At 36.4% G+C, this 25915-nt stretch overlaps 1 protein-coding gene across 1 annotated transcript in view; it reads left to right on the forward strand.

Annotated features, from left to right (window-relative positions):
* ST18 (suppression of tumorigenicity 18, zinc finger) overlaps nt 1–25915 on the forward strand; it is a 140280-nt gene that overhangs the window by 49916 nt on the left and 64449 nt on the right. The window contains exon 4 of the mRNA XM_004680041.1: nt 25622–25821. Coding sequence (XP_004680098.1) covers nt 25622–25821 — 200 coding nt within the window. The remainder of the gene's footprint in view (nt 1–25621; nt 25822–25915) is intronic.

Below are 25915 nucleotides of genomic sequence, written 5' to 3' on the forward strand. Positions count from 1 at the left end.
AATCAAACAACTGTTTCTGGTGGAGCTTGAGTAATCTTTTTAAACCACCTGTTGTCTCTCTCAACATGCTGCTTCTCCTTGTGTAGGCAGGTATTTGTAAACATGGACTTCTTGGGTTTCCATCTTTTAGTCAGAAGAGTCACAGCTCTTTTTTTGTTTTTTGTTTTTTTTTTTTAATGATCTTGTTATTAACATGGCTGAAGTTTACTTTCGTATTTCTACAAATATGAAATTTATTAAATAAAATCTTAAGACATATTCAGTTGTAAAACCTAGCCAGTTTTATTTAAATATTTGCTTAATGACAACCAAATGTAAATTTAATATTCTTGTGATAATTTCCTGTAATCCACAAAATTGACTAAAAATAATTAAAGCCCATTCTGCCTATAATTTTTCAGTGAATCTCTAAAGACAGGCATTTGGAAAGTTCAATCTATGACTAAAAGTCCAGGGTCATCTAAGGCACCAAACCCACAATTAGAGGCCATATTCACCTATCCAATTGTCTCTAAAGAATCAAAACCAGAAAAGGTCAATCCCTACCTAGTGTGATAATAAGTAGAGTCTGTACTAACCATTTATTGTTCATTTTTTCTAGGTGGGTAGGGAATTTCAGAAATATGGTTTTCAAAATTCCAAACTTATTTTCTTTTCTTCCTTCCCATCCTCTTTTCTTTCTTCTCTCTTCCTCCCTCCCTCTCTCCTCCCCCCTCTTTTTTTTCTCTCTCTCTCCTTCTTTTTGTCAACAGTGGCAATGGATTCTTTAATACAGGAACTCAGGTAAGATTTGTCCTATATTACTGTTTTAATATCAATTGGCCTCAATTTTTACAGTATCTTGTACTTTCAAGCTTGAGATTCCCTGTTTTAGCATGAGGAAAATGCTAATGGACTTACTTCAAATGGCTTCTGTCTAAATACCAAAGAGGAAGACAAAGATAAAACCTACTGTTAATTGATGTAAAATAACTATCAAATATTTTGATAATGAAACACACTATTTTACTGTGATCTAATTTCCTACTTTTCTCCACAGAGTATATATTGCCTTTGTGTATACTCCTCATATGTGGTTTAGTTTTGCAATAAAGGCGCAAAAGGATTGAGCTGCCATCTATGAATCTGATTAAGAGAAAACCCAAGTTCTAAATTTGCCACTCTGTTTTAAATAATTACATAATTTCATCATGTAAGCAGATTATTGTTCAAATACAGACATTTGGAGGTAACTGATAGAATTTGTTGGGAGTTCTTTGGTGGTGACCCTATGCTTTCCTTAGATACAAGGAATGCATCTCAGGTAATGTTCTAAAAATTCTAATGTAACAGATTTTTTTTAGATTAACCTCCAATTAGATTTTTACTCACAGACTCTTTGTCAAGTTTTACTTTTATCTTTAAAGTACATTTTTAAAGAGAAACACATGCTGATGCTACATTTTTTCTGTATGGGGAATAATTTTTTAAGCAAAAACTATGTCAGAAATACAATACAATACCAGTCTTTTCTCAGGGTTTGCACAAAGTTCTAAACTCACCTTTCTTTCCCAAGAAATACATATAAACAACAGCAGTGGTCTATGTATTTGTTCCTCTGAAAACAAGATGTGTAACTGCACTTTGAAATCCAAGATGTATACAGTTATAATCTCCATTTTTGTACTGTTATAGTTTCAATCATGTAGTCAGTGGAACATGTATTTATCAAAATTGAGTACATACTTTCCTTCTGATGCTTTTCTCGGTGGAATTTTGTTGGAATCTATGGACAATTGTATAATTGAGAATTATGCATTTTAGACTACTTTATAAGAACAGTATTCACACATACATATATATGTATGTATGTGCAGCATATATTTAGAATATATTCATATTAGGACAGAATAAATAGCTGAATTGTCTGGGTTACTTAAATTCTTGCTTTTAAATATGTTTTAAATAAGATTCCTATCTGTCTATAAACTTTATGCCCCATGTAGAATGAGCAAGGTAAATGTAAAATAATAACAGGCTCAAAGGACATGCGAACTCATGGCTATGTCATCTGATATTTTCAGACAGGTTTTTAAGGGACTCAAGCAGTTTGAAGGGAGAAAATGACTTTTTTTGTGGGAGGTAATTTAAAAAACCAAGAAAAGACCATTTTGATGAAATGAATAAGTATGTGCTTTGACCTAAGGAAACATAGAATTTCTAGAGAAAAAGGAAGGAATAAGCCACAAAAAGATAGTTTGTGGGGAAAAATGTTTAATATAACCTTTATGGGAGAAATAGACGTTACTATTTAAACTCTTCATTGGCATTAATAGTTATAATAAAATAAATGCTTATTGTGGTCTTTTTTTTTTTTTTTAAAGATTTATTTATTTGTGCATACAGAACTGGGATACAGTATAGGCCAGAGGCTCAGGGGCAGTGAGAGGCTTCACCAGAGACAGAGTAGGGAACAGAACAGGCAGATAGACGAAGTACACTGCTGAAGGGAGCAGCAGGCAGGCCAGGAGAGGTCTGCCACACCATGTGGTCACCTCCGGGGCAGGCGGGAATCGAACTCATGGGGAAGCCAGCTTTAGATTCTCAGTGCTGTGCTTTAACCCGCTGTACCACCAGGGAGGGCCTTATTGTGGTCTTTTTGCTTACCACTCTGAACATTCTATATTGTCCTATTGTCTAACTTAATCTCTCAATAATCTTGCAATGTAGAAAATAGTAGAAAATATGTTTCAATTTTCAGATGATGCAGGTGAAAATAGTTTATAAAAATAGCAAATAACCTAGACTTCTGACTCAGAGGCCACCTTCTCAGTCACAGGATGAGGTTCTTATTCATAAATAATACCAAACTGTCAAGGATATAAATTAAAATAAGTGATGCAGTCGATGGACTTTCAAAATTTTACATTTTAACCCTTTTGGTTTATTTTTCAATAGCCTGGTTTTCTGAAATTCAAACCAAGTATTTTTCAATTAAAATAATATTTCCTATTCTCCTAATTCACTAAAAATTATTTTTGTCACATATTCAATTTTCCTTAATTTGTCACTAAACCAACTCAGAAAGCTGATGATAATTGCTAGGAAAATTCATAAACAGAACTAATTCACCTATTTTTCTTTAATAAAATCCAGTTTATAAAAATTACTGATATTATTCATTTTATAAATAGTTATTTTCAGCAAAATGATGATGCTTAGGCTGAATAGGTCCCAAGTTGTTGTTTTTTTTTAATGGTTTAAATCAACCTAGATGTAGAGCCTAATTATCATCTTATATCAATCTGTGGGATAAAAGTTCTTATTTATATGGCAGCTTATATTTAGTGTCATTTTAATTTTTATACAACTTTATCAACTTGCTATAATTGCCCCTCCAATTTATTCCACATATTCCTTGTAATCCAGTATCCAGCATTTGTTATATGCCTGAAATCTGAGCATCTTAGAAAAGGTGGCATATTTTCTCTAGTGTAAGTCTTATAGCTGTTTTGTAGAGAGTATTGGCAACTTTATTTACTTCTTTTTTGAGCATATTGGACATGTTATTGCATCTAGAGCAACTACTTGGAAAAATACTTACACAAATAAACTAATTTAAATATACTGTATATTGTTCATGACACTAATAAAAATTGATACTGACATTCTCATCTTCTTGTTAGACTCTGTATCAGCTACTATCATCACTATTAAAGAAACAATTTATAACCACAGGCCCACCTTTCATCATATTCCTTATTAGCATTTTCAGTCTTTAATACAATTCAGGTTACAGGTGGTGTTGAGAAAGCTCTCTTGTGTCTTTCTAAATCATGAGCATTGCATTCTCTGTTCTTTTCTTTCATTACTAGTATCCTTAATCGGATCCTCATGCTATTATTCCATCTACTAATATTGGTAATTGTTTCATGCATTAGCAAAACGTTTTACACTAGTCCATCCCTCCCCTCTAATTACGAAAATATATTCTGGTCTCAGAAATGACTTTCCTATGTGACTGCTTAGAGATACAAATGAATTCAAGGCTTGTAAGTATATTAGCATCAAATCCCACTGTCCTTTCATGATCTCATTACCGTTTAAAATTTGTTGGCTTAAGTTTTTTAATGAACTTTATTTACTCAATTTTAATTTATATAATTTGTTCCTTCATTTAAAACCCTATTATTTGACATTTTCCTGTAAGATTTTGAGTACTAAATATTTTATGTCATCAATAACAGTGAATTATAACACATAATAACACTGTTTTAACATGAAAATATTTGTGATTTCCAGATGATTCCCTTTTCTTTCTACTTTATTTCATTCACTATAGTCATTTAATTTACATAGTCAATATTTTATTTCCAACTTTTTTTAAGAATAAAGTTTCCTTTAAAAAATAATTTTAGGCCCTCCCTGGTGGTGCAGTAAGTTAGGATGTAGCACTGCAAGCTGGCCACAGCCACTTCAGTGCAAGTTCGGTCCCTGCCCCTGAGGTGATCCACATGGCGCAGCAGACTTCTCTTGACCTGCCCACTGCTCCTCTCAGCAGTGTACTTCATCTGTCTCTGGTGAAGTCTTTCACTGCCTCTACACCTCTGGCTTGTACCCCAGCTCTCTATGCATAAATAAATAAATCTTAAAAAATAATTTTAGTGGAGCTACTTATTACACAGTGATCTTTAGAGCAGTGAATTTTAGAGATGACAACTCCAGAGGAGTAAGTGGATAGAAAATTGTTTCTATTAGTAAGTGTTCCATAAATCCATTATACAAGTTGAAGGAAATAGTTGTTTTAATTATGAGGTTGAATAAAATAAAGGAGAGTCCCCTCTTCTTTCCTCATCGCCATGATTTCCATATGCAAATCTCAGTCTTTTGGATATTCAACCATGTATCTATTACATTCATACTAGCAATGTCTTTGTAAAAACTATGACCAAATTTATAAGCTGGGGCCCAAGAAATGGACAGGTTAAAGACATTCCATTTTCCTATAATGTGCTACTAGAGGAGGGAGTAAGACTGATAACCAAAGAAAATGATAAGAATTTAATTTAGAGGCATAGAAGTGTCCAGACTCGCTGTACATTAGCTTGCTCCCCCCGTCTTCTCACCCACACTCTGCGTACTGAGCAGGTTTGCTGGTGACCATATGACTTTGTGGCACGAGATGATTTAGGTCTAGAATTATTTTGTTTAGCCTACTATACTCACTAAGATAAGGAAGTATCTTTTTATTTTGTTTTGTTTTTAAAGATTTCCTTATAAAGAACTGGGGTACAGGCCAGAGGTGCTGGGGCGGTGAGAGGCTTCACCAGAGACAGAGGGGTCACAGAACAGGCAGATCGACAAGTACATTGCTGAGAGGAGCTGTGGGCAGGTCAGGAGAGGTCTGCCGAGCCATGTGGATCACTTCTGGGGCCTGGGATGGAACTCTCACTGCTGCTAGCTTGCACTGCTGCATCCTAATCTGTTGCACCAGCAGGGAGGGCCCAAGAAAGTATTTAAAAATGTACTAATAGGGTTTGTAATAAGAATGAAATGTTTTTAAGTAGTTTATTGTTAAACAAGAAAATTTCATTAACTATATTGCTATCAAAGTATCAAAGTACAAAACTTTTTCTACCATTTAGCACTGACCTGTTACTGAGCAGGCCTTCAGTAAGTGCCTAGTGCGTGATGTAATAATACACTGGTGTCTGAGTAGATCCAGACTGCAAACCTAGAAGAGAGTTGGGATAAATGACATCATTGCCCACAGTTAACTGCTGAGCATAGCTCGGTGAAGCTAAGTATTATTTTATAGGTGTTCTGTACTGAGTCAGAGGCAGTGCATAGGTCTCATCTGATTCGGGGTGTGCCTCACCCCTTCTTGTACCCACTATGGCCATGGCATTGTATTCTGTTACTACACACCTCCACATTCATTTTTATAAAACAAGATACATTTTTAGAACGGTTATATATATATATATATATATATATATATAAGATTTATTCATTTATTCATACAGAACTGGGGTACAGGCCAGAGATGCGGAGGGTGAGAGGATTCACCAGAGACAGAGCAGGGAGCAGAACAGGCAGATCGAAGAAGTACATTGCTGAGGGGAGCAGCAGGTGGGCCAGGAGAGGTCTGCCACGCCATGTGGTCACCTCCGGGGCAGGCGGGAATCGAACTCATGCGGAAGTGGCTTAAGCTTCTTTGGGCAGCGCTTTAACCCGCTGCACCACCAGGAAGGGCCCAGAATGGTTTGATATTTATAGCAAACCAAGTTAAAGGTACACAGATACCCCAAATATCCGTGTGGGGAAACACAGATTCCCCAACTATCTACATCAACAACAAAATAGCCCATCTCTTACAATTATGAACCTACACTGATACCTCATTATTCCATTTTGTCATCCAAGTTTTATGGAAGATAGGAATTTAAACTGGCGATAAATGAATAAATCATTTTGAAATAGATCAGACCTATGAACTAAGCCCAAAATATTTTCTGTTTTCATTGTACCGCTAATTACAAGGAGGCTAAAATCCTTTCCTTCTAAATTTACTTCCTTGATCGTTATTTATTTATTATTTTTTAAAAGATTTATTTATTTATTCATATAGAACTGGGGTACAGGCCAGAGATGCGGAGGGTGAGAGGATTCACCAGAGACAGAGCAGGGAGCAGAACAGGCAGATCGAAGAAGTACATTGCTGAGGGGAGCAGCAGGTGGGCCAGGAGAGGTCTGCCACGCCATGTGGTCACCTCCGGGGCAGGTGGTAATCAATTCAGGAGGAAGTGGCTTAAGCTTCTCAGTGCTATGCTTTAACCCGCTGCATCACCAGGGAGGGCTTTTGATCGTTATTTTATGTCTATGTTAAAGTATCTAGAGATGATACAAATATCTACCCATTCTATTTGTTGTTCATTTCAAAATGCTACCTCCCAGGTGATAAACTGTGGGATCGAGTACTGATTTTATAGTGTATGAGGTATTAGTTACTTAGTGACAGGTATTTAAGACAGAGACTAACAAGATGTCCTGCCCCTTCATAATACACTGAACTCAGAGACTAAATGACCGTGACACACATACTATATATAAATGGTTGGGATTTTTATTTTGTTTTTGTTATTTGATTACATGGCACAGGTCACTCCCCATCATATTTGTGCATTCTACTTTCTTTTTAAATGTTTTTATTAAGGTATAATTGACATATAACTTTATATTAGTTGTTTCTGGTATGTAGCATAATGATCTGATATTCGTATATACTATAAAATGATCACCATGTTAAGTCTAGTTAACATTTATCACCTTACATATTTATAAAATGATTTTTCTTAAGATGCAAACTGTTAAGATTCATTCTCTTAGTAACTTTCAAATATGCACTACAGTATTGGTAACTGGAATCAGCATATTGTTCATTATATGTGGTACATCACAATATCGTGTAAATTATTCTTGACCCACTTCTCCCACTGCTTTCATCATCATATAATCAGCGCTGGCAACCCCCATTCTGTTCTGTTTATAAGCTTTAAGATTGGATTACTTTTTTTCATATTTACAGATAAGTAAAATGATATTGTATAAGTCTCTCTCAGCCTGACTTCTTTCCCTTAGCATACATGGTCTATCCATGTTTCCACACATGGCAAGAGTTCATTCCTTTTTATAGCTGAATAATATTCCATTGCATATATATACCACTATTTCTCTAGCAATTCATCTATCAATGAAAACAGGTTGTTATCATAGCTTGTATTACAGATAGTACTGAAATAAGCATGGGGATGCAGGTATCTTTTCAAGTTAGAGTTTTTGGGGTTTTTTTTTTAGATAAATACCCACATGTGGAACTGCTGGACCATAGGATAGTCCTATTTTTAATTTTCTGAGGAACCTCATACTGTTTTCCATAGTAGCTACCACTAATTTATACTCTCACCAGTAATGCAGGAGGATTCCTTTTATCCCTGTCCTTGTCTATACATATCTTTTTAATAGTAGCCATTTTAACAGGTGTGAGGTGATAGAGTGGCTTTAATTTGATGATGAATAATGCTGTTTATCCTTTCTTCTACCTGTTAACTTTTACCATGTCTTATTTGGAAATGTTTCTTCATATCCTCTGCCTATTTTTTAAATTGGATTTTTTTTTTTGCTATTGAATTGTATAAATTATTATTATTAACACATTTTGGGTATTAACTCCTTTACAGATATGTCATTTACAAGTATTTTTTCCCATTCAGTGGGGGTACCTTTTCATTTGGTTTATTTTTTTTCTGTTCAGTAGCTTTTTCATTTGATGTAGACACACTTGTTTATTTTCTCCCTTAGTGTTTTTTACTCTTGGTGTGAGATCCAAAAAGTCATTGTCAAGGCCTTTGTCAAGAAAATTAATGTTTATGTTTTATTTCTAGGAGATTTATAGTTTCATATTTTATAACCAAGTCTTTAAACCATTTTGAGTTAATTTTGTGTTTAGTATAAGATAGGTCCAGTTTCATCCTCTTAATGTGACTTATTCATTTTCCCAGTACCATTTATTGAAGATACTGTTCTTTAACCATTGTATATTCTTATTTCCTTTGTCATAAATTGATTCACCATCTATCTGTGGGTAAGCTTTTGGGCTTTCTATTTGTTCCTTTAGTCTACGTGTCTTTTTTAATGCCATTCATATATTTAAAGTTATAATATCTTATTTTTTTTAAGATTGTTATTTTATTTATGCATCCAAGAACTTGGGTATAGGCCAGAGGTGTGTGGGTGATGAGAGGATTCACCAAAAACAAAGTGGGGAGCAGAACAAGTAGACTGACTACAACACTCTGCTGAGGGGAACAACATGTGGGTCAGCTCCTTGGCCAGGGATTGAACTCATGCTGCAATGGCTGAGGATAGTTTCATTGTGCTGAGCCTTAACTCCTTGCACAACAGGGAGGCCCAATAATAGTTCAAAGAAATACTATGAGGATTTTAAGTAAATACCCAGAGTGAAACATCTGTATCCCTAAAAAAAAAAAAGCATTTTTTTTTAAACTTTTTCCATGTTCAAATATTATCACAAGGATACTGGTGACCTATGTTAACCAACATGTTAAAGAAATCCAAGGCGGGCCCTCCCTGGTGGCGCAAGTGGTTAAAGCACAGCACTGAGAAGCTAAAACCATTTCGCATGAGTTCGATCCCTGCCTGCCCCAGAGGTGATCCACATGGGAGGGCAGACGTCTCCTGACCTGTCCGCTGCTTCCCTCAGCAATGTACTTCATCAATCTGCCTGTTCTGCTCCCCGCTCTGTCTCTGATTAATCCTCTCACCACCCCTGCACCTCTGACCTGTACCCCAGTTCTATATGCATAAATAAATCAATCTAAAAAAAAAAATCCAAGGCACTCATACCTCTTAAACTCAGAATTGTGACAAAGTGTCACTACTGTAGGTTACATGTGAAGATATATTTGCACAGTGGCTTTTGGATTTACAGAGGTTCACCCACAGAGATAATATTTTCATTCATTTAGCTTTTCTTTTTTTATAACATAAACCTTGCTACACATTGGAATTTGCCAGATTTCATTCTTGATTGAAGAATGAATATTTATTTTAATATTTGTTTATTAAATGCTTTTTCTGTACCAGTGTAATATTAGGTATTATGGTAGAGACTATTAGTAGCATTGATGTACTAAACCCGATGAATTATGTAATGACATCTCTGTAGGTAACACAAGCAAAGTACTACAGGCATCAAGGGGAAAAATTGCTTCCAACTGAGGGATCAAATGTAACCTTGTAACCTGGCTATTTAGAGTGTCAACATGGTGGGTATCCCCTGGGAATTCATTAGAAATGCAGGTTCACCCCAGACCTACTAAACCTGCATTTTAAGATCTCTAAGATTTTAACAAGTACAATGTTTAAGAAGCCTTAGCTTCAGTTTCATTACTAGTTGGAAAACTTTGGTAAACTCTTCGCTCCATTTCTGATTGTCAATAGTATATGTTGGCAAAAATCTCCAGGGTCTGAGTTTCTCTGGAATTGCCTTGGGCTCTGACTTTTTAGATTAATGCTAATGAATGTTTGTATTTCTATTTGATCCAGGGTAGCAGAATGCTAAACAATTCTTTCTTTAAATAGTGTATTTGCATGTGTTTCATATCAGATGTAGTCCTCATAGGCTTCCCACCACCACTTCACCTCAGCACCATCACCTCAAGCTCTTCTGCCTGTGTTTTGTTTCTTCTCTCTCCCCCCTCCTCTGCAGAATGTCTCTAAACAAACAGTTCTGAAGATAGTGTAACAAAAAGCAAAAGTCTCGATTCTGACATCTTGGGAGTTTATAAAATCAGCCAAATCTTCCTTAAATATTTCTCACAGGTCATTAGAAAGATAATTTACATCAGAAAGCTTCTCCATACCATGCCTCTGTAGAGGACTCTCTCTAGTCATCTAGAAAATGTTAGAGTCACAAAATCCAAAATTTCTGTCAAGTTACATATGTCCTGTGGCTACATTGCTACCTTGATTGATTGGTAAACAGTAGTGCTGAGGGTCCTTTTAACTAGGTCAGGCACTTCCCAGTTTATTTGTTCCTTTGGTCAGTATATTCTCACTCTAAAGTTCTCTTGAACACTTCTAACACAATACAAAATTATTTACCACCACTTGTTTCTCTTCAGTTCTCCCTGAAGGAATGCGCTAACTTCAATCATCAGGCAAGCATATCATTTTTTGATGTTATCTTTAGTAAACTATGCCCATTAAATGTCCGATTTCAATTATATTATATTTGGAAACATTGGTTTTGACATTTTGAAATATTTTTTTCTGCTTTAAGTGTGAACTGAGATAAATGTGCTCCACAAAGTTGACAAGTCAGCTCCCTACAACTAAAACACTATGTATTTTTGTTTTCAATATTTCCTTATAACTCTAATGCAAGTCCTCACTTAAAATTTGATGGATTCGTGTGCTGCATAAAACATTGGGTTAATAGCAGCTTGTATGCTAAGGGTTCTATTAGAGACTAGACGTGTGACCTTGGAGAAATGTTCAAATATTGTCTTCTTAACAGAATGAAACTTTCCTATGTAACACTTTCAGTTCTGGCCTCTGGTCACTGGAACTTTCCAAACTACCCACACCCTCATTCCCCTGCTACCACCACCACCACCACTTCGAAGCAAAACTAAAATGTAAACTCTTGGTTTAGTGAAGATCCATCTTCTGAGTTTGTCATTGTCTTTGAAACTTTTCACTTGGGATTTTCACTAATTAATCTTTCTTCAAGTTAGTTTTCTTCTTGAAAAAGAACATACTTTTTTTCCTAAATATCCTACCCTGAATTTTGTTTTTCTAATATCATTATACCATGTTCTACAGGAAATTCCCTGTTACTTGTTATTTTCATTTTTATAAAATGATTTCCATGTTAACTCTGTTATAGGCTATTCAAAGCAAAATTTATTAATTTATCTTTTCCCATGTGGGACTTATACTCATTCTTTAAGGCTAATATTAATGTTATCTCCTGTGAAATGTCTCCATGACTCACAGGCTAATATTCTTTTCCATTGTTTACCCAGCACACATCTTTTGTCTGTTTTAACCATCGTTATTTTGAATTACAGCTATTTTATTATCCATTAATCTGTCTACTCATTCAAAAGAAAACAACCCCCCTGCCTTCAAGTGTACAATTTTGTTAGGATAACATAAAAAAGAAAACTTAAAAAAAAACTTTACTTTTTAAAAAATCTTTAATTAATCATATTATAATTCTGTCATTTGAATACACTGTGAGCTTTTTAAAGACAGAAATGCTATTTAAACTGTTGTATTCCTGGTATGTGAGGAATATTTTATTTTCCATGGCCTGCCAATATTTGTTTTGATAGTAAACAATGTAGTTAGCAACTTGTTTAAAGTAATTTCTATTTAATATATCAAATCTCTATAACTATTTTTATAGTATCTGAAATTTGCTTGCTCCCAAATTCTTAGATTCTTTCCTCATTTCCACCCTTTTGAAGTCAGGATTCTTTAGCTAGCAAAGATTCTAGCTTTAACTACAAATAAGCCTATCCTGTAATTATTTCTCATTCACTTTTTCTAATATCTTCCCTTGCAAACATATTTTATTAAAGTATCAAATATAAAAGTGAAGGACTCTTATCTGTTCATTTTTGTTTCTATTTGGTCATTTTCAGTTGGGAAGAAAAAACAAAAACTGGAATAGAACTGCCTATTTCCTGTTTCTGAGTTGCTTGTATGTGGGGTTCAGCCACAGGAGTCTGTGGACTGGGGTCCTTCATGCATAGATCAGAAAGCAAGACAGTGTTGGACATATGAATATTTAGGCTAAATCACCAGTCTGGGGTGGACAGGTACAGAGCAGAGCAGGTAAGGAGGGGATGGCATATATATGATCATGGTTAAGGTCTCAAGGTTCCTCAAGCACAAAAACCCTCCATCTGTTGGGGAAGGTATAGATGGGGGTGTTTCTCAAAGGTGGGACTCTAGAGATTCCTTTCAAAATCAGAACCATGGAAGTGAAATTTGTGAAAGCAATTATTGTAAAATGCCCTGGAGATATGTTCTCACCTTTCCCTTGTATAAGAATCAGCATAGACTCTGTTTTTCCAGGTAGCCCTTGTGAACATAGAGAGAACTTAGACTTCTAGGCTTCCTAAAGTGGTCTTGGTCCTCTAAGGGCCCTCTATGCCTGTAGCGAGAAGTCAACATGAGCCTGCACTCTCCTGCAGGGCCCTCTATGCCTGTAGGGAGAAGTCAACATGAGCCTGCACTCTCACAAAGTTCTGTATTTCTTCTAGCCTCATTCTCCCAGTCATTTTCAAACAAATTTGACTTCTTGACACTGCCTGGCCCCTGATTTCCTCCTACCTCTTGCACTACAACTTGTTGATGTGAGTCTTCTTTGCTGATGATTGAAGTGATCGCGTTCAGGCTTTAGATATATTGGAAATATTTTCAGGAAAATAAATTTGTAGCTCTACTTCTCTCTTTCTTGTATTACAAACTCACATCTGTAAACCTGTAGACAACATACCCAAGTGTATCCTCTAACATCCTCAACATCCTCTAATATGTATCTCACATGTAATATACCCCAAATTGAAGCCACAATCTATAAATCACATATAACACAGCTTTCCCCATGTTACCAAGTTATGAAGCCTTCCTTTATATCTCCTCTCCTCATGTCCTATAGCTAATCTCCTCTGTTATTCTTATCTCAACTTTAAGGTAGATCTATAATTTGACCATTTCTCAGCACCTCCACAGCTCTTATTAAGACCCCAAAGCATCGTGGCTTACGTAAATTTTTGCAGGAAGCTCCTCTCAGCTCTTAGCTTCTGCCTTTTTTTTCTTCTACTGCCCTTTGTGAGATGCCTAGATCATGTGTTAAAAAGAAAAGTCAGATCATGTCACCCCTCTTTTCAAAACCTTGAAATTTCTTTTCTCAATGAAGACAAAATCCTCTCTCTGGTTTTGTCTCTCTCACCCCTCTACACCTCGTCACCTCTTTGGAGCAAAACTGTTGAGGCATTGCCCTCCCGTGTGCTTCCTTTTGCCTACAATGCTGGTCTTGCTTAGCATTATGTCTCTCTCTTTCATTTCCTTCAAATCCTTACTCACATGCCCCCTTGTCAGCAAGGCCTCCCCTGACCTACATCTTTAAAATGCCAAGCCCTCTTTCCTCAGTTTTCTCTATTCTCCTGTTGAACAAGACAATCAATAACCAATTAATATGCAATACAACTACTTATTTGCAATTTGTCTTATTGTTTACCTTGTTTCTAACCTGTCTCCTTTCATAACAAGTAAGTCTCTGAGAGCAGGAATTACCATCTTTTGTTCATTGATAATATCCTCAATATCTAACAGTGCCAGGTGCCAAGTGCTAGTGAAATATTTGCTTAGATGTGATTTGATTACTATAGAAGACACTTGAATAAGATAGGAACTCACCATTATTGAAAGATTGCATTCTAAAAGTAAGAAACAGTCAATCTGATAAATCCTATAGAATAGATTTATGTAAGGGAACTCAATGTAATGAGCAGTTAATTTGAATAGGAATAAGAAGGCTGGGATTGTATCTATCCAGGGAACTTCTGTGGACAGAATGCAATCATTTTGTAAAAGTGAGTTAAATCTGATTGAATGGCAAAGTCTTCCAGTAGTTCTTGATGTGCAATCATTTTTGCGGCTAGGTATCCAGGGGACAGAAGGATATGAATAGAGGTGGTCCGCTGAGTATATATGAAAGTCAATCTTCCCTATTATTTCAAGCCCACTTCCACTTGCCCATTCTTTACAACATTGCCGCATGTTTTAAACAATGAAAAATCATGTTTTGAAAAAACTTCTGTTTTAAGAGCAATGTCTTCCATCTTTATGATTTTGTGACTTAATGAATTAATCTTTGATTTCATTTTATTTCTTTATCTAAAAAATGCAGGATGATTTCCTGACAACACCGTGACCAAACCCACAAACAAGTTTTTACCATTTTGAACCACATTAACCGTAGAAACATTCCTAGAATTCCAGGCAACCAGAGTGTGGACCAAATGGTGAAATGAGTATATAGAATCCTCTCATGGGTGGAAACATTGTGTCTCCAGGATGATGCAAATTCCTTTCAGTATTACATTTTTAGGATGTGGATAGTGCTTATTGTCCACATTGTCTAGATAAGTGAGCAATGACTTAGAAGTGGGTTCCCACTTTCTTTTACATTCTCAGAGAAGCCCAGTTGTAGAATATTCTGAATGAGAATATGGCATTTTTAAGAAAGTTTATGTGATGCAATATTTAACTATTGCAAAATAGTCACCCATTCTTATCTGCTGAATGGAAATTGGCAGCACCCCCTGCATGGCTCAGCAAATTGGCCATCCTACTGGGTTAGAAGATGGTAGGACCATGTTGAGGATAATTCTGTCTGAATTAGTAGTGGGTCACGGAGGGAAGGTTGTTGGAAAGGAAGGCATAGCTACTTCCAGAAGGGATTGGTTTAGAGAAAGTGACATGTGGAACTAGTAGGCTTCATTTTTAATTGAGAACACTTCTAAATCAGGGGCAGCCTTTAAAAGCAAGTTATTTCTAATTCAATAAGTTACTTGTCTGCTAAAACATTTCACAGAATGTATGTGTACATAATTCTATATATTCATATATACTCACATAGAAGGATTAAATGTACATTTGTATTACCTTATTATAGTAATATATCATTCACCCTATTAGCTTCACTATTTTAACATTTAATCCTCCTGTTAAATATTACTATAACATGTCAGCAATTTCTGTCAAATGATTCATTACATGTTTCAGTGAAGTTGAGAAAGATATATGAAAGCATTCCAAGTACCAGATAATTCTTTTTAACAGCAAAGATCTTGTGTATAACGGGTAGGAACAACAACAAAAAAATCCTAGATTTATGGGCCAAATATCTACATTCAGGTAAATGTCAAGAAATAAAATTGGCATTTATGGACGGTAGTCATAAAACAGTAACATCCTCTTAAAAAGTCTTTTGTCACAGTAATTAAAAAAGCCAACCATTACCATATTACTTGAAGAAGTACTGTTTTGGGGTGTTTATTATGTGCCAGTTTTGTTTTGTTTTTCCTCAGTGGGTGTCTATTTACCTCAGGTCATTATGTCTGTATCACCTACTTTCTTTTCTTTAGTTTGTTCTCAGTTTTTTTTTCCCTGCCAGTTTATATAATTTCTATAAAAGGCTCTATATAGAAGCAGCTGAACTCTTCCTGCCCCAACTTGGCTAGCCAAGTCACATGATCTTCAGTTTATTCGCATACTTATGAATTAAATATTCATTATTTTTGTTATTTCTGTCCAGGATTAGCTTTAGAGAAAACATTTTTCTGTATGTATTTTTATAATCACTGTCATTCCAGTCTGATCTTCACATTTAAAAATGAGAATTGCAATGCAGTTTTTAAAATGGAATTTTACTCGTGCCTGGTGATGGCTCTGTGTTCTATCATCCTCCATTAAAAACTTCAAGTTCTCATTCTGATTATTAAATAACTGCAATTGACTTTGAATCTCAACTTTTTTTTTTTAAGATTCATTTATTTATTCATACAGAACTGGGGTACAGGCCAGAGATGGGGAGGGTGAGTAGATTCACCAGAGGCAGAGTAGAGAGCAGAACAGGCAGATCGATGAGGGATACTACTGAGGGGAGCAGCGGGCGGGTCAGGAGAGGTCTGCCGCACCATGTGGATCTCCTCCGGGGGCAGGCGGGAATCGAACTCATGCGAAAGTGGCTTTAGCTTCTCAGTGCTGTGCTTTAACCCGCTGCGCCACCAGGGAGGGCTGTTTACACTATTTAACAGATATATCACTTGCCTTTGAATATAATTGAAGGAAACTTATATTTATGTTAGGCTACCTTCCAAATTTTCCTGTATTATTTTGCTTTCTTATTAGTGATCAAGTAGTTGTTTCTTTAAAAAGGGGGATCATTTGAGGACCGAATTATCATTAAAGTGAAACAATGGTTCTACATTCCAAAGGAGCAATTTGGGGACCCATAAGTCCCGTATGGCACAGTGGTTTGCTTAGTTTCAGGTGGGCAACTAAGATTTCCTGTCCCACCTCTTACTGCTCCCTCTTCCTATTTTTCTGACTATTTTTGCAAAAGCGCCCCTTCAGTGGTGAAGGGAGCTATAAACAGAGATCACTTGAGTCAGTAAACTTATTTCCAAGGTCAGTCCCAACATCTGTATATTCCAAAATGCTTTTTGATGCATTTCCTAGAGAAAATCAATTCCCTAGGTTCACATTTGCATCAAAGTTATTTTTATAAAATTATATGTGGGTGAAGTTCAACCTCAATGAACATTTATTGAGCCTATTACTAAGGCACAATTCTTCCATTATTATGTATATAGGAGCTATGAAGTTAAACTGGAAACAGTTTCTGTTCACTTGGGCATATTTCCAGGTTACTGATAGAGGGGGAATCAATTACAATTTAAGGTTAAGTTTTATAATTAAGGTAAATTCCAGATCCTATGGTGGCATAAAAAGACAGTATTTTCACAGTCTTGCTGAAATGACATCCCAAAGGAGAATACATTCATCCATCATGGAAGGGCAGTGGGAGGCTTGAGGGGACTTTTCTTAATTCCACTTAACTCTTATTTCCTTATGTTTCAAAGTAGTTATTGTTACAGAGTAAGTCGTTATTGTTACTATCATTATTATTATTATTACAGTTACATTATTGCTTTCAATAACTATGAAAAAGGTGTGGATGCTATGCAGTTAATTTATCATTCATAAAACTTAATGCAAATTAATTGAAGAAAATGTATCTATTAGTGCTGAACTTCTGGGGAAAAAATTCTCCCCTTTTATAAACTGACCATTATCAAATAACCTTGCCAATGGAACCAGTGTTCCATGACAGCAAACCAGCCATTGATAAATAAAACAACTTAGGTACTGAATTTATAGCATGAATAAAGGAGAAGTTTAAATTATAGGTTTACTACTGGGTACACTACAGCTTAACATGCCATTGTAAACATGAGTATCAGCACCGTGTTCTAAGACATAGATGAGAGAGCTGGCTCATGAATTTTATTTCTGTCTTCACTGGATGAACAACATCTCTATAATCCTCACTTTGTGAAAGTAAATTTGCCACTTATGGTGGCCTTTATCTCTCTTAGGAATTGTGAAGCCCATTCAAGTGACTGCATGGAACTTTAACTTCACCTTAGGGTCCAGTCTTCTGATTTCTAAAAGTGTAGCCAGTAGCCATTTCAGATTATGTATCCCTAGCACAGAGTGCTCAGATAGGGAGTTGCAGGAAGGGAAGAAATAACCTTAAATTAAAAAAAAAAAAAGTGAGGTGAGACTATAGCATTGCAACAATGTGACATGTCTGGGGGAAAAGTGGACTACACATTTGTTTAAATTCATACCAGAAGTGATCTCATCTTTTAAAATAATCTGTTCTGTGGATTTTACAGTATAAAAATATTAAAATCTCTAACTTCCTAAGTCATTGTATTAAGATTGTATTTCCACTTTTATAAAGTGAGGTTCTCAGATTTCACTAGCTGTTACCTTAGGTCATCAAAAGTCTGCTTATCTGCTATAATACATGCAGAAGTGTCATCCTATCTACCTTTCTCTGACCTGTTCTTACTTACTGTTTGTGTCATTTACTACAAACTCAAGTGCATATTCTTTCTTTTGGTGTATTTTTTTTTAAAGATTTATTTATTTGTACATACAGAACTGGGGTACAGGCCAGAGGCTCAGGGGCAGTGAGAGGCATCACCAGAGACAGAGTGAGGAGCAGAACAGGCAGATCGACGAAGTACACTGCTGAGGGGAGCAGCGAGCGGGTCAGGAGAGGTCTGCCACGCCATGTGGTCACCTCCGGGGCAGGCGGGGATCGAACTCATGCGGAAGTGGCTTTAGCTTCTCAGTGCAGTGCTTTAACCCGCTGCGCCACCAGGGAGGGCCTCTTTTGGTGTATTTTTATTTCATGTGTTTACTTTCCCTCCTTAACTAGATTATCAGCTCTCAACAAATACTTTCACATTTTTATTATACTGTGTTAATAACAAACCCATTGGAAAAGTCACTATGTCAACATTTTTCATATTCTCAAATTGAGTATACAGTAACAAAGATTCACCATAAGTAGGTACCCCAATGAAGCAAATGAAAACTTTATGTCAACAGTCTACTCTGTTGTCAGATAAACTAATGGTTTTTTTCTACCATTAGTCTTTTAAGTCAAGAACATCAACATCTTTTGGATTTCTAAGTGGATGGTAATGAATGCTATTTTCACCTTCTTCATAAGAATTCAAAAGCAAACCTATACATAGTAGCTAAGACTATATAACTCTCATTGCAAAGACTGAGAGGCACAAATGTCTGATTTATGTAGATCAAGAGTAGCTCCTCACCTGTCAGCACTTCCTGCCTAGTTAACAGCTTACCCTCAAGGCAAGAGTGAATATGGGCTGCTTCCACAGTAAGTTGATTCTAAGTTAGATGGCTCTCTAGGAGTAATGACCAGAAATGGATTCAGCAAAAATCCATTAGCTCCCAGAACTCTCTCTATGTCTGGGAAATGAATACCTCAGTCTTAACGGGAGAAGGTAGTACCATAGTAGAGTATTCACTAAAGCCTGCTTCACAGTTCAGATCCACTTTGTGTTTTACTATCTAGTTGTGCTTCTATTTATTATTTTCATATTTCAAGTACCTCTTTTGAGGTACTCAGACATTAGTGACTCTGCAGTCTTTGTGATGAATGTCATATGGTCTTAGCTACTGTATGTAGGTTTGCTCTTGACTTCATGTGAAGAAGGTGAAACAGAATATGTAACTTACTTGGTAGCATGCTTTGGACCTTCATCTCTGGGGCATCTGGCACCCCTAGTCTTCTCTATAACTTTGAGACTCTCAATCTGTTGATTTGATGTCATATTTAAGTCATGTAAAATCCTGACACACTTCAGAAGTTCACTTGGGTGCCAAATATATTTTTCTCTCTCCTCAAAATATAATTTCAGCCTACTATTCCCTATGACCAAGGTCAGTTGTTCTTGCCAAGGTGGTGCTTCTTTTCCTTGTTTACTGATTTCTCAGTACAAGAAACCCCAGTTATTGAGAGGCAATCAGAGCTTAAAATTTGATAGAAATCTTACTGTGGTTTTGGTGGAACATTCTTCCTTGGAGACCAGGAACTTTATATTTGCGATCTAGACTTGGGAAAAGGAAATGTATAAATCCTTTAAGTTGGTTAGTGGGAGTCACAGTAAACCAAGTCACTACTAATCACACTACTTAGTTCGTGGACAGGTGTATTCAAACTATTGAGGATTGTTTTATATCTGACCATTATGAATGCCCTTCCTGCCAGGAAGGTACTACATATTGGAAGGGTATTACCACCATGCTAGCATCTCAGCTATGACTTCAAGATGTCATTCTGTTGCTACATCAGACCAGCTATATCTGGGATGTGTAGTAAGTGATGATGTCAGGGGATCTGATTATTTCGTTTCCATGATCATTTTCCTAATGTGCTCCTTTGTTCAATAAGATGATGAAGATCCCTTGATGGGGAATTAAATATTCTGTTGGTCTTCATACAATGTGTTGAGAATTTGAATGCAGGTATGGCATTATTATTATTTATATATTATTTATCCATTTCAGGCAAGTTGGATTGTGGCCCCTCCTAGAATAAGTATCCATTATACTTGAAATATATTTGAAATTTTTAATTTATTCCTTTTGCTGACAGATTAGACATATTGTGTTATGGAAATAGCTAAGTCAGTCTTAATGGGAACCCATATTGTTGGGGCAACCCAAAACCTCAGTCCCTCCAAATAAGTCTGCCCTGTTAATAATTCCACAGTTAAGGATATAGATAGAGACTGGATGACTTTTCCTGAACAGTCATTCTGTTCCATGGAATATGCTCTTTGGTTATTATTACCTTGCAAATCAAAGATTTTGATATTTCATCCTAACTCTCATATGTCTAACTTCCTCCCTGTCATTGTCTTTAGGTTTATTTCTGAGTATTTCATGTTTCTATGTATTGTAATGCTTTTCCTATTTTGTATTGATTATAGAACTTCAAATATTTTAACAGGTATGTCATTATCAAGTTATGTCAACTTATCTGTATGTTAACATTTTATCTGTAGCTTCTTTTGAATTTTTCTCAAACATAATCATATCTCTGAAATAATAGTTCAATTTTATGTCAGTTGTTATACCTTTGTTTTCCCTGCTGACCTGAATATGAAGTCAAATTCATATTCTTTCTGCCTTTCCATGAGTCTGTGGCATTGAGCCTAATTAGAAGACATTTTAGGAATACTATAAAATTTTTATGGTAATATTGGAGCATGTAAATAATTTCCTTGAACTCAGGGATTCAGAACTTTTATTTTTTGGTTTTATTCCTTTGGGGATATGATCAGAACATATTGCTTAACCTACATTTGTTAAATATTTTCTGGTAACTCACACTGAGGATGCATTATTGTGGAAAATAAGCAGGAAAAGTATCTCTGAGCCCATTGTTCATTGTATAGATTTAGGGCATTGCTAGCTATTTTTAGTGGTACTCATTTCTGAAACCTAAAAGATCAATTAATTTGATCTAAACATACTTCATTAATGTTCTCTAATTGTTAATTTCTTCACTCTTTTTCTGAAATAAACTTTAGCCATATGTTGTAATCAAAGAAAATACCCTTTCAAATTAGAATGTGAGCTTCTATTATAAATGGAAGCATTTCTCAAATGTGTAGCCAAAAACTTCTCACTGTTAACAATCAAAACTTTAAATATAATTTAACAAAATCAAAACCACAGGTATGATATATGGTATTGAAAGGTATTTGTTGCATTGATAAAGTTCCCTGGAGGAATCTAGATGTTTAAAGTAACAGTTTGATTGAATAGAACTCAGCAGGGCTGAGTGTATTTTTCCTTTCTTTCTCATCTACTAGAAAAATATAGATAATAGAGCTCATTTATTTCCTTAACATTTCAGAGCTCCGCAGATGGGAAAACACAACCCAGTGGAAATTATTTCTGGCAACCTTGAGAAGATATGTTAGCATTTTGTGGCATTTCTTTCAGTGACATGTAAAGCATGGCTTTCCCTCATTGCAATGTCACAGTGAAGTGTCACAATAAAGCCAAAATAGTGTGCCCTCAGGGAAAACTGGGGAAAGGGACCATTTTCCATGCACACACAAAGGGTAATATTTATTATAAAGCCTTTCATTTTAGCTCTAAATGCTGCCTGGGCCATGGCTACTTTGTAAGAGAGAAATGCACAGAATATGAGTTTTAAAGCAAATGTTATAGGTAATTTATGTAAATATAAATAATATGTAAAGAAGTAAAGTGTGTTTTTGGACACACAAGGCATGCATAAATCTGCAGTGTGACAGGGAGAGAGCTGAGATGTGATGGTGACTCCAGCCTGATGTTAATGATCTGGAGAGCACTGAGCTGAGAGTCAGAACAGCTCTACATCTACCTGTTTTTGTCATTGTCAGAACAGATGTTATCTTCTTTATCCATAACATTAATTTGGAAGTTTTTTTTTCTTAGATTTATTTATTTATGCATACAGAGCTGGGGTACAGAGGTGAGGGAGCAGTGAGAGGATTCACCACAGACAGAGTAGGGAGCATAACAGGCAGATTGAAGAAGTACATTGCTGAGGAGAGCAGTGGGGGAGTCAGGAGAGGTCTGCTGTGCCATGTGGGTCAGCTCCCCAGTGGGGGATCGAACTTGTGTTGAAGCAATTTCCACTAACTTCATAGTGCTGCACTTTAACCTGATGAGCCACAAGGGAGGGCCCTAGGTGTTATATCTTCTTTTTTTAAAAAAGTATTTTATTTGCTTATTCATACAGAGCTGGGGCACAGGCCAGAGGTTCGGGGCGGGGGGCGGTGAGAGGATTCACCAGAGACAGAGTAAAGGGCAGAACAGGCAGATCAACAAAGTGCACTGCTGAAGGCAGTAGCAGGCAGGTCAGGAGAAGTCTGCCACACCATGTGGGTCACCTCCAGGGCCGGGGCTTGAACTCGTGCTGAAGAGGCTGCCACAAGGTTCATAGTGCTCTGCTTTAACCCATTGCACCACCAGGGAGGGCCCGATGTTATATCTTTTTTTAAGATTTATTTTTATTTATTTATACGGACAAGAACTGGAGTGTAGGGCAGAAGTGCAGGAGCAGTGAGAGGATTCACCAGAGACAGAGTGGGGAGTAGAACTGGCAGATCTACGACACCACTGCTGAGCGGAGCATAGGTGGGGTAGGAGAGGTCTGCTGTACCATGTAGGTCAGACCTATGGCTGAGGATCAAACTCATGGTGCAGTGGCTGGTGGTAGTTTGATAGTGCTGAAACTTAACCCCTTGTGCCACTAGGGAGGCCCTGATTTGGAAGTTATTATCTCTATTTGATAATAAAGAACTTGGTATTCCAAACGTTTATAGTTATAGTTTTTTTGTTGTAAATTGCACAGCTACTATTACTTGAGTTGCCCCATATATAGTATCAAATACAATTTTTAAAGCTAAATGTGCCCTTTCAATAAAATCTTGCATGCCATTCATACTTACAGCATTATTATTTGGACCCAAATAATGAACCTGATTTTTATGACCATTAAATGTCATCTCATTAAGTTCATTCTGTTATTCCAGGCTATGAATATTTGGGGGGGTAATTATATTTTGCAATGTTTTTCATTGCTGCAACCCAGAATTCCCTTCAGATTTAATGAGTGAAATCTATATATCTGCACCTGAATCTCTGAGCAAACTCTGTGGTTGGCAGCTTCTTTCTAGTTAGAGAGGTAATTGTTTTATCCTGGGACTAATTAACTCAACTGGAAAACATCAATGGAAGTTACCCACTTTCCATTTTCTGACTTGCAACATGTAGGAGAAAGCATGAGCTTTGGGGCATTAAAGATTGTGACTCAAATCGTAGGCCAGAAATAACCAGCTGTGTGATTTGGGGAATTGTTCCTAGTCTTTTTAATCAAACTCAATAATATTAAGAAGGTACAGATTGTAAGGGTCTTATGGGTAGTCAATGTTCAAAGTCATTCATCACCACAACCATCATGGAATGAAATGATGTTTTCTAACCAACTGGTGTGGGTCTTTGAGAACCATTTCACCACCCTACATCATATTGAGTAATGCTCCGGAAGCTGAAAATCTTTCATAAACTTTCTTGGTCTCTTTTCCCCAAGCAATGTTGGCTGGCTTAAATTTTTTTTTTTTTTTAGAATCCCTTTTTAATATATAGATGGCATTTGTCAGAAGCATTTCTCAGTTTCTTTACACTTTTTTTTTTTTTTGCTTTGGAAGGTTTTAGTGGTCTTACTTGTGTAACATTTGAACATCTTTGATGAAAACTATTTCATTTAGGAGAATTTACTAGTTTAGGGAACTTCTTGAACTCTCTTCACACACCTAAGAATTTCATCCATCACTGGTATGCTTTTCCTGTCCCCCCTTTAAAGGACATTTTCCTTGACAAAGAAGGCAAGAGTAAGGTAACACTGCTTCTCTGCACCTGTTCTCAAGACCCATAGCTCGTAAACTGTTCTTAGCAAACTAGCAGATTCAGCCATGTAATTCTTCACCTTCTTCAGTCTTCTTAAAAGAGCGTGTATTTGCTTTCATGGCCCTCTGGCTACATTCTCTGTCACTCCATTTTCTCTACATTGTCATTTTAAATTTGGACTCAAAAGAAATTTTGCAGAAGCACTAGATTTAGGAACATCACTGTTTTCTTCCTTAGGATAATTTTCAGGGACCTAAATTTTAATATTTTGATACATTTCTAGCACTTATGAATTAGGTCTTCTTCCAGAATCTTCCTTTAACCTAGAAGGAATAAGCTTTTTATTCCTCTGAAGATTTAAAATCTACACTTCTAGATTCAAGAATTCACTACAGCTACAAAATTTTCATTAATAGGCTACCACCTTTGCAATAATATGTCCAAAGGAACAATGTAAGAGCTCTGTCCACCTAGCAATATTACTGGCACATGATTATATTTTAGTAATGTAATAAGCAATATATTATTTCCTCTAAGTCTAGGAGTCTCTCCTTTGGATCTTTTTATCTAAAGATCTTGCTTTTTTCTCTACCAGAATTTAATAAATATCACTCATCATTCCTATTGTTTTAACTCTCTGGTCTTTTTGTATCCTTTCAAGAGAATATTTGTGTTAATATCAGTATATACAGTAATCTCATTAATTCTGAAAGAGCTATATGTAGAATATCTATTTTGAAATGGTCACCCTCAGAAATATTTCCAAATAAAGCCACATGAGAACAGGAGTAAGGATGAGCTATTGTCCATTTTTGTGAAATCCAATCTTATTTCTTCTCCTGTTATTTGCTTATTCTGTGTGCCAGATGGGTGAGAATCAAAAGGCAGAATGCCATGGAGCATCTTTTCACTTTTTCATTTATATGTTTTTGGTGTCTGAGGATGGGTTGATCGAATGTCCATAGCTTTCTTTCAAGTCAAAGCCCAGAATGTGGCATCTCAGGTTTGATGTACAACTGTGGCAGAGATAAGCAGTTTCAGTAGCAAACAACTATTTGAAAAACCTTGTGATTTATCCATACTGGACACGTCTTTTGTATCTGGTGGTATATTTTTCACATTAGCTGTTTCTTAGGATTAGAAAACCAGTGAAAATCTTGTTTCATCCCTCCCTGGGTATTTAGTGTAGTGCCAAGCAAAGCACAGATTAACATATGCTTACTCAGGATTAAGGATGATTTTTTTTTTTAACTCTTCTGATAGACAGCAAAACAGAATCCACATAGTTCAATGAAATCAGTGGATGGACTGTTTATGTTAGTGCCAGCAACTAACCCTAAACCTTCAGTCCCACATTTATACAGGCTTTGGGTTTTCTTTCTGAAAATTAAGAGCAGACAGTAGTGCACTGTTTTGCTATGTCCTTAATTTGCCTCGATTTTTCTCACTGCAGTGCTGCATATGACTGTTCCATAGCAAAGAAGAGGAGAGCTGGGGAGCAGGCTCTGGGGGTCCCCATCAACAAGAGAAAATCCCTGCTCATGAAGCCTAGACACTACAGCCCGAACATGGACTGCAAGGAAGAACAGGACAGCAAGACCGAGGCGGATGAGGACGGTGGCCTTCTGGAAGCCAACGGGCCCCGTGCCACAGGTAGTCAGGAGGACAGCCTTGTCCTCTATTACCCCTGGCCGCTGACAGGGTCTTCACTGATGGAGGAGATGTAGTCTGTGTGGTTGTAAAAGAT

Source organism: Condylura cristata, unplaced genomic scaffold (assembly GCF_000260355.1).
Source record: "Condylura cristata isolate star-nosed mole 26May11 unplaced genomic scaffold, ConCri1.0 scaffold00009, whole genome shotgun sequence".
Lineage (NCBI taxonomy): Eukaryota > Metazoa > Chordata > Mammalia > Eulipotyphla > Talpidae > Condylura > Condylura cristata.